Source organism: Protomyctophum bolini (genome assembly GCF_963924005.1).
Source record: "Protomyctophum bolini genome assembly, chromosome: 2".
NCBI classification, from domain to species: Eukaryota; Metazoa; Chordata; class Actinopteri; order Myctophiformes; family Myctophidae; genus Protomyctophum; species Protomyctophum bolini.
Genome location: NC_137863.1, coordinates 49,337,124 through 49,357,165, shown reverse-complemented (window position 1 = coordinate 49,357,165; position 20,042 = coordinate 49,337,124). Strand labels below are relative to the sequence as shown.

Genomic DNA, 20,042 nt, shown 5'->3' with positions numbered 1-20,042 from the left:
CATCTATAGTGCAAGAAAAAGAAGTGCAAGAAAGTGAAGTGACAAAACAGTGCAATACAGTTCAAGGTCAGCTGTTCAGCAGCCTGACTGCCTGGGGGTAGAAACTGTTACTGAGACGGGTGATGCGAGATTTGATGCTCTGGTAGCGTTTTTTGGAAGGGAGTGGTTTGAACAGGGTATTTGTGGGATGGCTTTAATGATGTTGTGGGATTTTTTCATACAACGAGTGGTGTAGATGTTGTGGAGACTGGGTAATTCTGTGCTGCCGATGGTTTTAGCTGATGTTTTAACGGTCCTCTGCAAACTGTTGCAGTCCTGAGCCGTCATGTTACCGTACCACACTGTGATACAGCCAGTTAAGACACTTTCAATTATACAGCGATAAAAGTTCACTAGTCCTTTTGTACTCAGAAAGTACAGTCGCTGCTGTGCCTTCTTGAGGATGTACTCGTTGTTGAGTGACCATGTGAATGTGTCTGTGATGTGTATGCCCAGGAATTTAAAGTTATCAACTATGTCGACAGATGACCCTTTGATGGAAATGGGGGTGTGGATACCTTTGGACTTCCTAAAGTCTACAATGATTTGATTCTTTGGTCTTATTGGTGTTAAGTGAGAGGTTGTTGTTATCGCACCATAGAGTTAGATCTTCTATCTCCCTCCTATAGGCCCTCTCATCACCGTCGGTTATTAGTCCGATCACTGTGGTATCATCCGCAAATTTAATTATGATGTTATTCCCACATCTGGCGACACAATCAAACGTAAACAAGCTGTACAACAGAGGACTGAGGCAGCAGCCTTGGGGCGCACCGGTTCTGGTGAGAATTGTGAAGCATCTCTCTCCTATATGCGTACACACTGGGGCCTGCCTGTCAGGAAATCAAATAGCCAATTACAGATGGAGTTTCAACACTAATTTAGATGGTACAAGAGTGTTGAATGCGGAACTATAGTCTATGAACAGTAGCCTGACATAAGATATTTTCTTTTCAACGATGTACCAGGGCAGTGTGTAGGCCTACTGTAGCTTTCTGGCTCACTGTCTTTGATTCTCAATATAAAAACATGAATTTACTTTCATGTCTATTTAAATCACATTAATTCCATTAAACATGCCCACACAAACAAAAATACTACATTGAAGAATTGTGTGGCGCACACACACTCACACACACTAACACACAGTGTGTGTGTGTGTGTGTGTGTGTGTGTGTGTGTGTGTGTGTGTTGATGATTCTGTTGTGTGATGCATGCTTCTGTTTCTCTCCCCTCAGGGTAGATGTGTCCATCCATCTGTCAGTCTAACTGTAGTGATTCAGGCTGGCAGTTTCTCTCGCACACACACACACACACACACACACACACACACACACGAGAATGCGTGCCCATGCGATTCCAAATAAAAAATGACTTGAAATCATTCCAACCAGATAGACCTTCCGAACCTCTAAATGTTTTGTCGCTTAAAAGATAGTCCTCCTTTGTCTGTAAACTTTTCCGCAAGCACCCACTTGATGTCTCTGCCTGCCTGCACGCACGGCTCCTCTCCTTTTCTCTCATGCGCACCTCTCCAAGTCTCCGCTGCCACAATCAATCTATATATTAATTTGAAACCTGTTACATCGATGCGCCCTTCCTTACCTATACACGTGTAGCCTATAATGGTTTCCCCTCTAGGCCTATATAAAAATGACAACATGACAAAATGACAATATATAACTCGTATTTTCACACTGTGAGGGACTTTTTATTTGACATTTATTTGACTGCTTTGGCCCCTGCTGGACAACATTTGCATTCTGCCAGAAGGGAGAGTCTGGGCTCTCTCGGGCAGAGACGAAGTACTCCGAACCAATTCTGCTCGGAGCGATATGCGCACATGTAAACACAACCTAACAGGACTACAACTCGGAATTATTATGGAGATATCAGATTTTTGTCCCGCTGCCTTCTGGGTTCATCGTTTCTGCTTGAGAGAGACCAGATGCAGGCAGGAGGAGGGAACTTGTGAACTCAATACTGCCGCAATCTGGCAGTCAGGTTACCATCCTTCATCCAATCAGGATAGAGAGGGGCCATCCTCCAATCATGATCGAGCGGAGGCGGGCCTTGGTGCGTGTGCTCTGTGCTGTTGGCCAGTTGTACACCCCCCCCCACACTGTAGAGCATGTGCATGTGCACAAGTTTTTCCAAATCACTGAATGCTCCTTTAATGCACTCTGAAAGTGTTATGGATGAAATTTCACATAATCTTCTTTATGAAGTATAGTAGTATATGGCATGGGACCAGCCTGAACTTGGATGCATTAGATATGGCCTTTCTCAGAGTTGGAAAGGGTTGTGTTTGAAAGCTAATTTTCATGTTTTGAATAGCAGCAATCAAAACACAAAGTCTACTACAAAGCCAAGAAAATTGGACACTGCGTGCAGAGGTGGGAGTCTTAATGGGAGCCGGAATAGTTGTGCGCACGCATGAATTAACACACGTCTGCAAACACACAGCCTCTGCCTCTGTATTAACCTGTTCTCAAGTGTCTCAGTCTCTATAACTATAACTGAAAATGCTTCACTTTATGGGTTGTTAGGAAGACGACTAACAAGCCTTGCTTTTATGATCTGTTTTAACATTAAAAGAAAGAGATACGATATTGGACATACTAGCAGCACATTATACAATGTTTGGTTAATTTGGTACTTCAGCCCCAAACATTCCATGACTATTTTAAATGAAACATGTAGCAGACAAATGTAGAACTATCGGTTCCTCATGTATCCCATTTAACCAATTTAGACTTGAGGCAGATTCCAAAGACGCCTTCTAAATCCTGACCAAAGTTATCTGGAAAACTTTATTCAAAAATGACAAAAAATGCACAGTTTGCTGCTATATACTGTACACATGAATAGCAACTCCAAAAGGGGTTCCCCAATTTAAAGGTACCGGACAGAAAGTCTTATTAGCTAAAAGCTACTTGATGATAGGAAAAGAAACAAGAAGAGAAGAGAAGAGAAGAGAAGAGAAGAGAAGAGAAGAGAAGAGAAGAGAAGAGAAGAATGATACTGTTTATTTCATATGGATTCAGCAGAATGCAGTTTACACTGAATCTGTGGGTTTACAGGGTCTCAGAGTGAAGGCAAATTGGCCGTCTTATATCCAAGTCTGAGTAATCAGGAGTATCTCTGCCACATTTCACTGCTGTGCTTGTCAAGCTCTCTGATCTTAACTGCCAACGGTGCTAACGAGGTGACTGTATCAGAGACACGACAGGTGCAGAGATGGAAGGGAACGGGCACGTTGAACTCGGGAGACTGAGATGTAAAAGGCAAGAAAGTGGCAGTGAAGCGAGAGCACAAGACAAAAGAGGAGAGATTACGAGAAAGAATACGGGGCATGGTGATTGGCACAAAGGAGAAAATGTGGAACCTCAGACAGAAAGAACAGGCTGGTCCGTCCATATGAGGAAGGCAGAGAGAGAGAGAGAGAGCAGGAGCCAGGCAAGAAACATCAAGAGGTAATAACAGTACCGTTATTTGAAAGATAACAAACCAGAGCAACCTAAATAACTCTCTCATCTTTCCAGGAGATGTGGATCGGTGAAAGCCCTTCATGCCCAACAGCCGTGCACTTTCCCTTCCTCCGTTCTAAAGCCACTTTGTACCTCTTTGATAATGTGACCGAGATTTGACTAATTATAGCTTGGATCATTACGGCGAGGAGAATTACTGAAGAAGGCTTGCGTGCGCTCACGTGTTTGTGTGTGTGTGTGTGTGTGTGTGTGTGTGAGACGCATGCACATGCACATGGAAACAGATTTGCCACCAAAGACTGTGATATCATCACACCCAGTAACTGAAGAAAAATATGTCTCTAATCTCTATATGTTCAGCGAACACTGATGTCCATGCCCATTCCTAATTGCGAGATTCACACTCGTCCATTGCTATTTATACAGGGCATTTTAGTTGGCAAAGGCAAAAGCCAGTTGGACATCTCTGTTTGACTTTCAAATATGTTTTAACAGAATATATTCGAATTCAAACAGACGTGTTTAAATGCTTGTATGGCTGCAATATATATATAAGAAATGTACCTTCATCGAGGTATGAGGTACAGTATATATATACATAATGACAGACAGCATATCGAGGTAAATACACTCCAACCAACCAACTGCAGGTCCTTGCTGGAATCGCCCCCGCAGAGGTCAGGCGAGAAGCAACCACACTGGCCCTTGCTCGGAAGGCTCAGCTGAGCGAAGCCCACCTCCTCCACAAGGTCGTCACAGAGACACCACAGCGCATGCGTCTCAAGTCCCGGCGGCCCTTTGCCACACAGGCCCAGGAACTGCTCCGTACAACACCAGCCGACACCTCCAAGGCTCCCTGGGTGAAGGCAAGATGGAGGGACCAGACAGTGGAAGGCAGCAGAACCATCCAGGCTTCACCACTACATCGAGGATCCCACAGATGTTCCTGGCCAGCACCTCCCCCGCAAGGAGTGGACAACCCTCAACCGCCTGAGGACGGGTGTGGGACGCTTTGGTGCATCCATGCAGAAGGGGGGTGCCCACTGCGAATGTGGGGACCCATTACAGACTGTTGAACATGTGCTGACCAGCTGCCCTATATACCGGCCACCGAATGGCGACCGTGGGCTAATTGACCTAGACAATGACACACTGGACTGGCTTGCTGCAACGGAAGGTCTAAGGACATACGACAGAAGAAGAAGAAGAAGAGGTAAATACATATCATGTGTATTTGCCGATTGAGCAATCCCATCGGCAAAGCACCGTGGAGTGGAGATGGAAGTCTAATCAAGTTGAGCACAGCTCAAAGAGCAGACAGTTCTCATGGACAGGTCACACAGACAGTTCTCATGGACAGGTCACACAGACAGTTCTCATGGACAGGTTACACAGACAGTTATCATGGACAGGTCACACAGACAGTTCTCATGGACAGTTCACACAGACGGTTCTCATGGACAGGTCACACAGACAGTTCTCATGGACAGTTCACACAGACGGTTCTCATGGACAGGTCACACAGACAGTTCTCATGGACAGGTCACACAGACAGTTCTCCTGGACAGGTCACACAGACAGTTCTCATGGACAGGTCACACAGACAGTTCTCATGGACAGGTCACACAGACAGTTCTCATGGACAGGTCACACAGACAGTTCTCATGGACAGGTCACACAGACAGTTCTCATGGACAGGTCACACAGACAGGTATGCATGGACCCAAGAAAGACCTATTGCTGCACAGACCATACAGACCATCTGCATAGACAGATGTCTGCCTATGGTCTGCTTACCATCCATGTGGACATCCATATAGCCAACCCAGTCTCACCCAAACGCGGATTGACATCCGTACATACACTACTAGAAAACCCCCAATCCATACATATTACACAGAAATCCTCCCCATTTTAACCGCCCTATAGACAGAGGGGTGCCGTCTCAAGCGAACTTGAGCAATGAGAGACACCACCGAGTGAGATAAAGCGAGCAAGCTGCCGTGGCGAACGTTGCGAAGTTCGATTGAGCCGACTCAGCCCCGTTAACATGGAGGCTATATCCACCCAAATACAGCCTGAAGCTTCTGAACTGGGCTACACTGAGAAACGCATCTCATAGGACCCAATGTCATACAGTATTAACCACAGTATGTGTCAAGGTTTTCTTACTTGAGGTAGGGAAAAAAAGCAATAACCTACAGAGGATTGACAGAAAGGAAAGACACGGAAATGGTTCTTTCTTTTTTTTTCTTCTATTCAGACAAAGATGAAATAAGGACGTCAAGCCAGAACAAGTCAATACTGGCTGGAGGGCTAGGCCAATACATAAAGCACAACAAACCTTCAACCCCTTCAATACATACCGGTAGACTGCCTGCTGTGACACAGACAAGACACACTTTAACATTTTCCCTAACCTTAACCTATAGTCCTCCTGCAACTCAAGAACAACTTCTTGAAAAGTGAGCTTTAAAGGAGCATTTCACCTCTGGAAGAAACTACAGTCACTCAATGTTAATAGTATTCACAGTATAGATAACAGTAGCACAATTTGAAATTTGAACTCTATATGGTCAGAAAAATAATCAAGTCTGCGTGTTTTGACTAGGGGACTGGATTGCTGGATTACTACAATGACCATATTGCTTTGGTCATGGTGTCTGTGCAGGTTTGTCCGACTGAGACGATGTAGTTCAGGAAGGAGGTGAGATCAATGCCTGACGAGTCATCGGACATTTGAAATACTAAGATATCTTACACACGTAAAAACCAAGGAAAGTGTTTCTTGTGTCCCCAAATATCATTAAAATAAGATCTGGTTGCAAAAGTGGTGAAGTGGCCCTTTTATCTCTGACGACGTGACTGGGAACGACATCGCCGTATCTCAGAAAAAGGACATTCCCGTACATTTCATAATGCCTATATACCTCTCTCTGCATTTGTCACGGAGCACATTAGGGAAGTAGACAGGGGGGAAAGTGAGAGTCGTGGGAGCAGTTCGGTCCAACAGGATTCATTATCCGAATGTACTGAACGTACTGAAACGAGTGAGCGTTTACTGGGAAATCATATTCCATTAGCAGAGTAATGGTGGCCGTACTGTGAGACAGACAGGCTTGGCAACGTTGCCCAGTTGGAGTGAAATAATAAACACGGTGGAAAAAAAGAAAACGCTTGTTGTAAATGGACAGAGATTGTCGGAGGCGTGACGCATGCATTTCATACTTGTGTGTGATTGTGTGTGTGCGCTCTCTCTCTCTCTCTCTCTCTCTCTCTCTCTCTCTCTCTCTCTCTCTCTCTCTCTCCTCTCTCACACTGTATTAATATTCTCGGCCGTGCCCTGGTACCTTGGAGAACAATAACTCTGGGTAATTATATTAATGAAAGCATTTATGTCCCCCCCCCCCCTTCCCCCTGCTGTGTTGCACGGTAAGAATACGCCTACGGTCATTAGTAATATTGCCATCACCTGGGTGGGTCAGTCGTATAACTTTCTTGACGTCACAGCCATGCAAAATAACATTGACAGCTATGTGGTGGCGAAAGCTAGACCTGCATAGCAACAGTTGCTAAACTATTTGGATTGGCATTGGATCGCTTTTTGAGGTGGGATTTAGCGAAGGGCTAATTTGTCTGTCTGTCTGTACTGTCTGTATGCTTGTCTCTCTACAGCGTCTCTGTATGTATGCACCTCACTGCCTCCCCCTCAGACTGATAGTTGTGCCTGCTGGCTATGTGGTCCTCACGCCTCCCCAGCAGGAATGCCATGCAAGCGGCAGACAAAAAAAATCACCAGGGGTGTAATTAGAAACGCCCAGCCTGCTGTGGGTCACATCACCAACATGCATTCTGTAACAATGCAGAGAATTACAAATGTACGCATGAATGCTGCCAGCGCACAGTTGCCACGCCCATAGTCGAAAAACGTATAACGAACGCCCACAAGATTGGCATGCGCGTGACTGGGACTCATACGCTTGTCTGGGTCTCTGTCGGCTTCAATACTCCATCTTTTCACATCACGTCAAATATAAGCCAACTGAATCATACATGCCGTCCAGTCTCATCATGAGCTCATCGAGTCTCATGACCGAGACGCCAACGAGGAGAGACAAGGGTTCGGCGAACATTCCCAAATTGAAAATACGGCAGTCAGCTGTGGTTTGACATGCATTCGTTATCCATTAGGAAAATATCACACTAATGTCACACTTACTCAGGACATTGGCTGACCCCCACCCCCCCGACTCTAAAGCTTGAAAATCAGTTATATTGTCAGCAATTGAAACAGGTGTACGTTGGAATATGTAAACAGACCCATAAATTGGCCAAACATGTTCCAAATCCACTCTCAGATTTAAGTATTGAGGACACGCACACACATGCGCGCGCACACACACACACACACACACACACACACACACACACACACACACACACACACATTTTTCAGGAAATTAAGAAAACATTACATTTTGAAAACAAAGCAATATTGCCTCATCAAAGTTGGTGTTACACTTTATATATTATGTATTACTTCCAGTTAGAGGGCGATAGGTGGTGGAGTTGCTTTAGCAGACAGTTTGAGGGTCCAATGAGGTTAATAGGTTTACAAAGTGCCGTACAGAAGAATAAAACTAAATACACTGTAGCTAAACACAGAGAACAACAGCAAACATACGAAGAATACAAAACAAAACACAAAACATGGACCATGGAAACTCAACCTGGGTTGAGTTGGGTTAAAAGCCAAGGTGTAGAGGTGGGTCTTTAGGTGGGATTTAAAGGTCTCAATGGAGGGGGCCAGTTTGACATTGGGGGGGGGGGGGGGGGAGCGCATTCCATCATTTGGGGGCTATGATGGAAAAGGCTCTATCCCCTCTGGTCTTTAAGCGGGTCTTTAAACCAGGTTTAAGGGCCTGCGGACCGCAGTGACCTTGGGGGATTATACACCTCAATAAGATTCAGTTATGAGAATGTGAACCATCACACGACGATAGCACAGTTTGAGGCTATCCAGCATTTGGTGTCTGTCCACAAGCTTTGTCCTAGACCAGTGTTGTTTTTGGCAGCAAGTTTTAAATTAGTTTTAGTCACCTGGAATTTCTTAGTGTTAGTGTAGTTTTAGTCGACTAAATGTCATAAGATTTTAGTCGACTGTACATTTGATTTTGTCGACTAAAATGTGCTTTGGCGGGCCTTGATGCCGTTGTAATGACTGATTTTACACTTGAAAATAGCCGATCTACAAGCTCACAACGTGTCGCACTGCAACGGGTTGTGAGCTTGTAGATCAGCTATTTTCAGCATCCAACCAAGTGTAAAATTACTTATACTGGATCTCTTGTCCACTATAGTCCCTTCCTAACATTTTGGTCTAGTTTTTATTTGTTGACGAAATTGTCAGTATATTTAGTCTTAGTTTTAGTCATCATAGCTTAGTTTTCATTTAGTTTCCATTTAGTCTTTGTCAGTGAAAAATTTCGTCTTAGTTTTAGTCGACAAAAACAACACCTACACAAACATTGAATTCCAATTGACAATGAATGGACAATTTTACATCATAGTGTCTGAGCAGATAGACGATGAGGACGTACGATGATAAGAGCGCCCCTCACTTCACACTGGTGTGATTTTTAAACTGATAAAGAAAATGTATTCATTGTAGGGCCGGGACTTTAACGCGTTAATCGAGATTAATTAACTACAGAAAAATTTATCGCGATTAACTACAGATAAATTACCTTTTTGTTTCCCCCATAATAAAGTTGTTTTTATTTGTTTTCTCATGCCCAGCCATGTAAAGCACATTTGAGTATTCATATACACACTGAAGACACTTTATATAGGCACTTGCTGCCTATACAGTATATATATATATCACCTGCCTATATATCACTGTTGGGATAAAACGCATTTTTCTTGTTGTGTGCACTGGAAATATTAAAAAGTCCCCCCATTCTGTGTTGCCTATAGAACTGAAGGTCTGAAAAAAAACAGTAACATTATGAAGTACATTTTTGTGACAGATTTTTTTTCAGACCTCCAGTTCAGTCAGACAACTCAAGGAGGATGTAATATATATATTTATTGAATATAGGATAATCAATGCAATATATTTATTATGGTTTGGCGATGTATTGGATCTGCTTTTTAGGTACTCAGGTCAAGCGCATCAGTCCCGACCATAGGGACTCTGAATCCCCCGTACCTAAACAGTAGATCCAAAACGACAGGTGGAAGCTGGAGTGGAGGTGGGTGAGCACTTTGTATACAGCAGCGCACAGTATACAACTAGAACTGCACTCTATCATCCCCCAGATGTAGATTGTATCACCTATAAGCACGGCTGTGTGGCCCCAACGCGAGGAGGGGACCTCAATGGGCTGTTTCATTATTTTTCGAATGAAGTTGCCTCCAGTTGTCACAGGAGGCAACTTCATCCAGACCATAGACACTGTGTTCAAGACGTGCACACCAATATGATCCTTGTTGTGGGTCGTTCCGTGGTGGAAACTTACAAAGTAGTACACCATGTGCCCCACTGGCACTGCAGGACAGTAAATCTGTCCTGTTTTCGGATGCACCAGCGGTATTTTCAGGGACACCGCCCAGCACAACATCCTCTCTCTTCCTCTTCCTCTGTCTTGTCCGTGTGTCTCTGTCTCTTACCCGTATAATTCCTCCTCTTCTCAGTCTCTCTCAATCAATCTCAATTTTAAATGTTCGTTGTCACATTATATAGGCTGACCAGGGTTCTTATCCGATGTCACTCAAAACACATACTGTACCACTGACATGCATTTAAAACAATGCCAATTTTCACAGCACTGTAAATATACCATGAAGCCAAATTATATCAGAATAACACATTGAGCTTATAATGTTCTTCTTTGACACAAATGACGGTATTCACACCAAGTCACAGTAATAACCACTAAATTGAACCAACACAAATCCATTTTACCTACTCGTTTTTCAACATAACATTGAAATTAGCTACAGCTACAAACCCCATATAATTTATTATTTGGCTGCCAAAATGGATTGGACTGACACCTCAGAGGAGACAATATTACTACTGCCTGGTTGGTCATCTCTCTGTTCCTGCCTCAGCGAACTGTTAGCTGCCCTTAGCTGCGCTACCAGGTCCCTGAGCTCTTGTAGCTCAGCCATGACGGGAACAGAACATTTTCAAAACTTACGACCAATTGTACACCCAAAGCGAGAGCTGTGTCCGTGTGCTCGGTAGTAAGTCGGATTCGTTTCCGGTGGGGTTTGGCCTTCGCCAGGGCTGCGCTTTGTCACCTATCCTGTTTGTGATTTTCATGGACAGGATCTCAAGGCGTAGTCGTGGCGGAGAGGGTATTCGGGTTGAATCACTGCTCAGATGATGTGGTCCTGATGGCACCATCGGTCCAAGACCTTCAGCTCTCACTGGACCGGTTCGCAGCCGAGTGTACGGCGGCTGGGATGAGGATCAGCGTCTCCAAATCTGAGGCCATGGTTCTCAGCAGGAAACCGGTGGATTGTGCAGTCCGGGTAGGGAATGCAGTCGCTGTACCGCACTGTTGTGACGAAAAGAGAGTGGAGCCAGAAGGGAAAGCTCTCTGTCTACCGAGCAATCTTCCTTCCTACTCTCACCTATGGTCATGAAGTGTTCCTACTCTCACCTATGGTCATGAAGTGTTCCTACTCTCACCTATGGTCCCCCAGGAGGAAGTCACTAATGTTGCTCTGGAGAGGGAAGTCTGGAGCTCTCTGGTGGAGCTGTTGCCCCCGCGACCAGACTACGGATAAGCGGTTGAAGATGGATGGATGGACGACCAATTGTAGTAGTACCCAACCCCCACAGTGGAAACCAGGGAGCCAATTCAGGTGACCAATGGTCGCTCTCACGTCCCTCCACCACACACTGCTGCTTTGCTTCACACTGGAAAAGAACAAATTCACCAAAATCCACAACATACACTCCCCCACACCATACACTCCCCCACATCAATATTAATATTTGCAAGTGTGACTCGCGTCGCGGCAAACACACTGGTTATCATGAGACTGTCACGATATGGTCATAACGGTATATTCCCATATATGGACAGTCTCATGATAACCAGTGTGTTTGCCGCGACGCGAGTCACACTTGCAAATGAACCAAGTCGGTACAACACATGGATCTTCATCTGCGGAGCTGACTATCATCACCTGGATACAGTATTAGGAAGATCACGACACTGACCTCATCAAACCCTGGATAGCCATACATGGTCTGACATACTAGATCTGAATATATGGAGCCGGCCATCAACTCTACATCTGACCTCACTGACACCAGATTAATAGTTTAACTCCTGCATTTAAAAAAGGTTGCAGACCGCTGGTATAGTGGCTTTCCTTTGGGATTATTTTCATAGACCTGGTTGCTTATTTCTCTGACACAATCTGGCAACACTGCTCCTCAGAAGTGCTGACGTTCATCTATCCATAGACAATTTGAGAACACAGTCAATTTATTTTATTTTATTTATGAACCCCTATAATTTTCATTAATCGTGTGTATGTATTTATTTTTATTTTTTCTTGAATTGTTGTCATCGTTGCCAGTTCCCACCTGATGTTGTGTGGGAGTCCTGAATGATCCAGGCCGTGCTGAATCACTGCTAGCTTGCACAATGTCTTCAGACTAGGTCTTAAGTATATGATCTGTAAATAACAGATGGGTTGTGTATTAGTCTTGTGTCCAAAGATGATGACTTGATCTCCCACCGTAGAACAGTAGTTAGTACCATGCCAGTCTGGTCCTTCTCCCTTGGGCTCAACCTTTTTCCATGTGAAGGTCTTTGGATTGACTTTCCACAGATCATTGAAGGACAGATTCAGAGCAGAGTTGTAGCCGCCAAATATGTACAGCTCTCCTTCGTAGGCAAAGGCTGCATGACGCATGCGTGCTTCTGGGAGAAGCTGTGCAGAAGGCGTGCTCAGCCAGAGTTCGGTATCTGTGTCAAACACTCTGACGCTGTTCAAGTAAGTTTCACCCCCAAATACAAAGATCTTTGTCCCGATGATTGTGGCAGAGTGGCGCTCTGAAGCAGGCGGCGGAATGCCTCTGGTTTTAATTAAAGACCAGAGCATTATGGTGGTGTCCAACTTGTAGAGGTCATTAGTTGCTCCAGTCTTGATGCGTCCTCCATGTATATACATGACCTTCCCAGAGACACATGCTGAGTGGTTTGCCCTCCCCTCTGGAATAGACCCAGACATCCTGGGCTTGAACCAACTCAGATTGTCAACATCAAATGCATAAATAAGGTTGTCCTGGTAGTCCCCAACGACGGTAAACCATTTGACTTCCTCCTTCGTTATCCTACAATTCACTATCCCCCCCCAGATGTAGATTGTATCACCTATAAGCACAGCTGTGTGGCCCCAACGCAAGGAGGGTACCTCAATGGGCTGTTTCATTATTTTTCGAATGAAGTTGCCTCCAGTTGTCACAGGAGGCAACTTCATCCAGACCATAGACACTGTGTTCAAGACGTGCACACCAATATGATCCTTGTTGTGGGTCGTTCCGTCGTGGAAACTTTCAAAGTAGTACACCATGTGCCCCACTGGCACTACAGGACAGTAAATCTTTCCTGTTTTCGGATGCACCAGCTGTCTTTTCAGGGACACCGCCCAGCACAACATCCTCTCTCTTCCTCTTCCTTGTCCGTGTGTCTCTGTCTCTTACCCGTATAATTCCTCCTCTTCTCAGTCTCTCTCAATCAAATATTAAATGTTCGTTGTCACATTATATAGGCTGACCAGGGTTCTTATCCGATGTCACTCATAACACATACTGTAACACTGACATGCATTTAAAACAATGCCAATTTGCACAGTAGGCCTACTGTAAATATTCCATGAAGCCAAATTATATCAGAACTAGAACTGCACTCTGCCGAGTGCATACTTGCTTGTTGCACACTAGTAGGCCATAAATGGCTCTCTCAATCTAGTAGGCCATAAATGCCATACTTTGCGCCCTATGCACCGTCCCAGCCTTTCCGATGCGTCCCAGCAATGACTAATGACTAGACATACGTATACATATACATTATACTAAATAGAGTATGTAGTTGTAATTTGATTAGCAGTATACTGTGGTTACTTGGTGCCAAAAAGTGACAGCCGTCTTTTTCAACCGTTTTTATGTATATGCAAGTCTGTGCCTGGTTTGCTGGGACCAGATACCACATTACGTCATCGTTGAGAGCTGGGACCAGAGTACATGGTGTGTATATGTATGACTAGCTCTCAGTGATGACGTAAGAGAAATGGTCATCTGTGTAATCTGGTCCCACCAGATACCACATTACGTCATCGTTGAGAGCTGGGACCAGAGTACATGGTGTGTATATGTATGACTAGCTCTCAGTGATGACGTAAGAGATATGGTCATCTGTGTAGTCTGGTCCCAGCAGACCAGGCACAGATTTACAAATTACAAATCACATTACAACTACATACAGAGTATGTAGTTGTAATTTGATTAGCAGTATACTGTGGTTACTTGGTTCCAAAAAGTGACAGCCAAGTTTTTTTCAACCGTTTTTATGTATGCAAGTCTGTGCCTGGTTTGCTGGGACCAGATACCACATTACGTCATCGTTGAGAGCTGGGACCAGAGTACATGGTGTGTATATGTATGTGATGACGTAATGTGGTTGAAAAAAAAACTGGCTGTCACTTTGAAGAGACCAAGCGAAATTATTACTTGCGCGCTCTGCTTGCGCAAGTAATAAAGCAGCAGCAAGCAAGCAAGCAGGAGGATGAATGCAAAACCTTCGGTTAAAGTAGCCGGTATGAGATTGGGTGAGCGTGTGATTGGCTGAGTGAATCATGTGGATGAGAGCCTGATCCTGCGGTGGCCCAATTAACGGCCGGCGCGCTGACTGAGGTTCCCTGACTGAACTTGCTCTGCGCATGTCTACGACAGGCGCAAATGCTCATGTCTACGACAGGCGCAAATGCTCATTTCTAGGCAACACAGAATGGGGGGGGACTTTCTTATTGTATCCACACAACAACTCTAAGGTATATTAATGACAGTAAAATGTTGAAAATGAGTGGAATCCCGTAGTCACTATTCACTGGGATACCAAAAACATTTGAATAAAAAAGGTTTCTCACTGTTCTCGGGTTAAATATTGATATGCGATTAAAATGTGATTAATCAAGATTAATTAACTACAAAGCCTCTGATTAATTAGATTAATTTTTTTATCGAGTCCCAGCTCTAATTAATTGTTTAAACCACTGAAAAGACCGGACGAACATGTATACAGTATGTCTTCGGCACGGAAGCGTTGCATTTGACAGAACGTCAATTCAATCAATGTGTTAAGTACAGTACTTAAAGAACCACCATTCTTCTGTGTGTTAGAATTTTGATCTCAGGTCAGAATGGGTTAAAGAACCACCATTCTTCTGTGTGTTAGAATCTGATCTCAGGTCAGAATGGGTTAAGTGAATGCACTTAACCAGCACAGAAAACATGCCTTACCTTTCCTACGTAGAGGGTCTCCGTTCCGGTGTACTCCTCCACAACAAAGAACTGGTTCCACACCCATCCTCTCTTCACTCGTTCATGGGACATGGAGCCCTGTTCCAGGCTACTCCCTCCTGGGGCTGAAGCACTAGTCCTTGACGCCTCACACCAGCAAAAAGTACAACTAAGGAGAGCAAGCGCTGCAAACACTGTCCAAGCTCTTACTGTCCAGCACAGAGACATTTTAAGAGGGGGGGGGGCTCTACATGTGATGTAGGTGCGAGAGAAACAGGAATAGTCTTTTTTGTATTTGTATGTGCATATACATAAAATCTGCCTGTTATCTATTAAATTGCCACAACTCCAGCTGGGCGGACAGGTCTTGATTCTACGCTAATCCACGAGATTCTGGAACATTCTAAAGTCTCGAGTGGTTCTGGCCATGGGTTTGCTCAAAGGGCAGGTCATGCATGTTCTCCATGAGTCTGTTGGATATAGAATAGTTGTCCTGGTAAAGTCTTCAGTGAGACACAACTAGTCATTAGTCCTTTCACTGCCCTGTTAGAGGCTATAAGGGGATCTGAGGCCGAGACAAAACTATTTTGCATTTGCTTTTTGCAGCAGAAGTTTCTGAAGTTAAGAGACGGGAGATAAAAGTGTGTCCTCAGTGATATGTGGCCACAGGTAATTTCACTGTGTATCACTGATGAATATGGAAATGGGAACGGCATAGAGAAAAACCTCCCTGAGCCAAAATACCAGCCTTCATCCATCCTTGAGTATGTCTATGTGCTGTCAAAAATATGACTTATAATGTACTGATAAAAAAAAGAAAAAAAGAAAAGAAAAAAGGTTTATCCCTCGGGATCATTTGCACGGTTCCATGAGCTCATGAGACGAATACTCAAACAGTAAAGCTGTTCCAGGCTTTGGTGTCTCACTAACAATCCCGTTGGCCTCCTGAATTCTTGAGTGGAAAGCAGTTAGTTGATTTTTGTTTTTGCTGACACCGATTGATCTTGGAGAGCTCTACCCCGAGGGCGTTTTCCATCTGTCCATCTGTTCACTGTTGCAGAATCCGCTGGCGTTGCTCTGGCTGTGAGGTCAAGTGAGTCAGTGTGTCCAGACGGTGATTAGAAGGAAGCACACCTGTAAGAGAGGAAAGGAGAAGAGCTGTTACTGGAAAATGTTTACTTCTGATAGAAAACACACCTGAAATTATTACAGTATGTGTGCAATATATACACACGCACACGTGCGCACACACACACACACACACACACACACACACACACACACACACACACACACACACACACACACACACACACCCCCACTTAATTTTACTAGTGAGGTTCAATCACTTTATCAACCTGATATATCTGCAAGCACTTCACAGTGTTGGAATGATGTATTGCAGCTCAACATGTTTTTTATAAACGCACAGATTTCCCCATTATACATCACGCATGCTGCCCATGTCATTTCAGCGCTATAATGTGAACACAGCGAAATTCACTGTGTGATTTATTCAATGTACATCACTGTGGCCATAAACATTGATAAATAACTGTGCACAATGCCTCTCCCCTAACACCATCTGTCCGTTACACACAGCCAGCGCTTTGCTATGCCTCTCTGATGTACAACAACAACAAAAACAAGTTGGGCTTTCTGGTCGGGATTATCTGGATCAAACGGTTCTCGGCCAGCGATTGTTGTGCTCAGCAAGAATGCTAACAATCAACAGTGAGCAGGAGAGCAATGGTGGAGCACAGAAAACAGGACAGGAAACCAGGTGTGTGGAAGTTGGTGGAGAGAGAGAGAGAGACCGATAGAGAGAGAGAAAGAGAGAGAGAGAGAGAGACAGAGAGAGAGAGAGAGAGAGAGAGAGAGAGACAGAGAGAGAGAGAGAGAGAGAGAGAGAGAGAGAGAGAGAGAGAGAGAGAAAGAGAGAGAGAGACAGAGAGAGAGAGAGAGAGAGAGAGAGAGAGAGCGTTCTTCATCACACACCAGACCTGTAGCATCTGTCTGTCTTTCGCCGGCCCAGAGCAGGCCTAACACCTCACCAGCTGATTAATTGCATGAGGGAGCACTAATTGGATGAAAAGGTATTAATCAATTAGTTATATCCAACGATGCAACAGCCCCGCTAATAATTCAAACAAACACAGAGGGAGTAACAGTGTACAGATACGGTCTGCGGCTGCTGTGAAACATGGACTGAGGTAGACATGGGGGGAGGGGGGGGGATAAACAGGGTTGGGGGAAAAGGAGAGTGAGGGAATGAGAAAGACTGAGATAGACTAGAGAGACGAGCGGAAACAAGAACGACGATGACAATGGCAGTAACAATCTAAGAGAATGAGGCAATGGCAGCATCCATGCTATTGGAAAGCCACTGCACTGGGGGAAGGGGGCAGGGGATACGCGTTCTCCAGAGAAAAGTGTTTAGGGAAGTAACTGACCTAACAGCACTTTGGTTGTTGGCTGGACAACAAATGCCTGTAAATGCAAATGTGACTCTGACCGGAGACACTGACTGATGAAGTTACACCAGACCGATGGTGTAGGCCTACTTTTTCCACCACTTTTTCCACATGTTGCATAAGAATGAGACGTCATCGAAAAACTCCCTCCCCTGTTTAGCCGACGAAAACGAAAATCTTAAAACATTAAAACTCGCAATCTAAATCATCCCGTCTAATTATGAAAAAAAGATCCTGTGTTAGACGGCCCTCGGCGGTCCAGTTGCTAGTCGCGATAGATTTATTCTTACGTCCCGTTATTGTCGATCGACTCTAGAGTGGCGTGGCTATTGTTAGCTGCTACACACACAATCACAACAACATCCGGTCCGTCGGTAAAAGTGGTCCGTGTCTATAAATAGAAAAGACAAAGGGACGCTGTTCAAAAATGTGTTGCGTTGTTTACCCTCCATGTGGAACCATACCACCGAAATATTGTTCCTAGTTCCACTTCTCAATATTTTTTTTTCTGTGTGTGTGTGTGTGTGTGTGTGTGTGTGTGTGTGTGTGTGTGTGTGTGTGTGTGTGTGTGTGTGGGTGTGTTTGCGTGCGTGCGTGCTTGCGTGCGTGAACAATTTAATTCCAGTTTGACTGGTAGTGGATCAAAACAAACAAATCATCTCATGTCCCTTGTTTGACTCTAATTGATCACAAATGTTTCTTTTCATGTCTCAAATTAGACCTGTTTACGCTATAGAGAAGAAACTTCAAAGAAAAAGAAAAGCAAACTGTTTATTTGTCTCTGCCTCAAAGGCAACCAGCTTGGGGAGGGAAAAATAATTCCTTTATATCTATCTAGACTTACCCTGCTCCACATACAGTAGATGGCCTTAACCGGAGCGCCAGGCCATTTTGTATTATACAGTCTGTTTAATTAGAAGCCATTTGTATCAAACTTATTTTTCCTGGTGCACACTAGCTCCGAAGTTGCTTTGCAAACTGAGAAACATTTGCTCAGTCAACACCAACTGCTTGCCATGTGAAAAACAAAATCTGCTCTTCTCTCTCTCCCGCCTTATGTTCTGCCTCCTCCTCACTAAGGGTACTTCATTAAGTGTGCACACATTTACTCATTCTGGGTGCCTGCCATGCAATGGCAGAAACACAGGTTGAAATCCGAAACCAATACTTAATCGTATTCAAGACACGAAACTTTGACGTCTATGGCCGGCCGCACGGTTTACCAAAGCCCCACAATATATACATCGAAACGTGCGGCTCGGCCGGGAATGGTGTGCTTGTGCTTTTCTTTCCGATTCGAGTTACCGTGCCGACGTAATTCGCAATAAACGACGCGAAAAATGCCCCATGCAAAGTCAATGGGGAAACGCGGGTAAAAACAGAAAACGACACGTTACTTTGGAGCCACATTGCTCTTGCACACTGTTACGTAGACACACGATTTAAACGTCAAACAGCACAGGAGGCCATCGACTTTGTCCTGGTTGAGACGGAATTCGAATACGTTGCACGGTTTGCCCGCTATCGCAGTTCAAAGTGTGTGTGGTCTGAGCAAAAATCTCGACTTAGAGTGTCGCACGCCCAGAGAGAGACCGGGTCAGAGTGAGCAGCCAGTGTCAAAACTGTAGCGAAATTCTCCGAACAAATCGTCCTCACGGCCAAAATATTAACTTTACACACATGGGTTTCGGTACTTCTGTAGCCACACTCGTCCTCTTTCCCCCAATGTCACAACCACAGCCCAGATTCATATGGTACGTGAACTACAGCCCTGAAAGCGACAGGTGTACCATCATAAGACGCCATGTTAACTGCCTGAATGAGTCAGCAATTTTTTCATCACAAACACAATTCCTTAACTCGCTCTTATAACCACGTTTTTTATCGTACCAATACCACGATCGCACACGGCGTACCTCAATGTCTCGGGTCACTCACGGCGAAAACAAAAATCGCATTCGACTTTTACTTTTTGCGCTAGAGCAATTTGTTCGGACCGTATATCTGAACAAATTCAGCATAACAAAAAAAAGGGGTTCCCGTTCAGAATGGGTTAACTTTCAATAGTGGTGGCATTTGCATAGACTAGCCCAGCTGAAATTGATACATTGTTAATGATTCACCCTTCACACACGCGCTCACACAAACGCACACGCACGCACATGCACACATGTGCACGCACACACACACACATTGAAAGTCAATGAAGAAAATTGGGGAAACACGTAACTCTGTCATTTCTCAACCGTTTCAGATGCGGGGTGGCTCGCCGGAACCGGGCCGCCCCCCCTGAGAGAAACCAAATGGACACACACACACACACACACACACACACACACACACACACACCAACACACAAACCCTCTCTTCCTATTGGCTGGCCTTAACACAGCTATAACTTTTGTTTGCAACATGCTACAGTCTTGAAACTTGCTCCATGGACTTGGACCACGAATAGGAGCACGCTGTAAATGTTTAATTGCTTAA

General features: G+C 44.6%; 1 protein-coding gene across 1 annotated transcript in view; it reads right to left on the bottom strand.

Annotated features, from left to right (window-relative positions):
- The window catches only part of LOC308324287 (cadherin-22-like), a gene marked incomplete at both ends in the record, with an annotated part of 120,102 nt that extends 104,928 nt beyond the window's left edge, over window positions 1-15,174 (bottom strand). Inside the window, one exon of the mRNA XM_080776295.1 lies at window positions 15,082-15,174. Within this exon, the coding sequence (XP_080632421.1) occupies window positions 15,082-15,174 (93 nt within the window). The remainder of the gene's footprint in view (window positions 1-15,081) is intronic.
- Window positions 15,175-20,042: the final 4,868 nt, after the last annotated feature.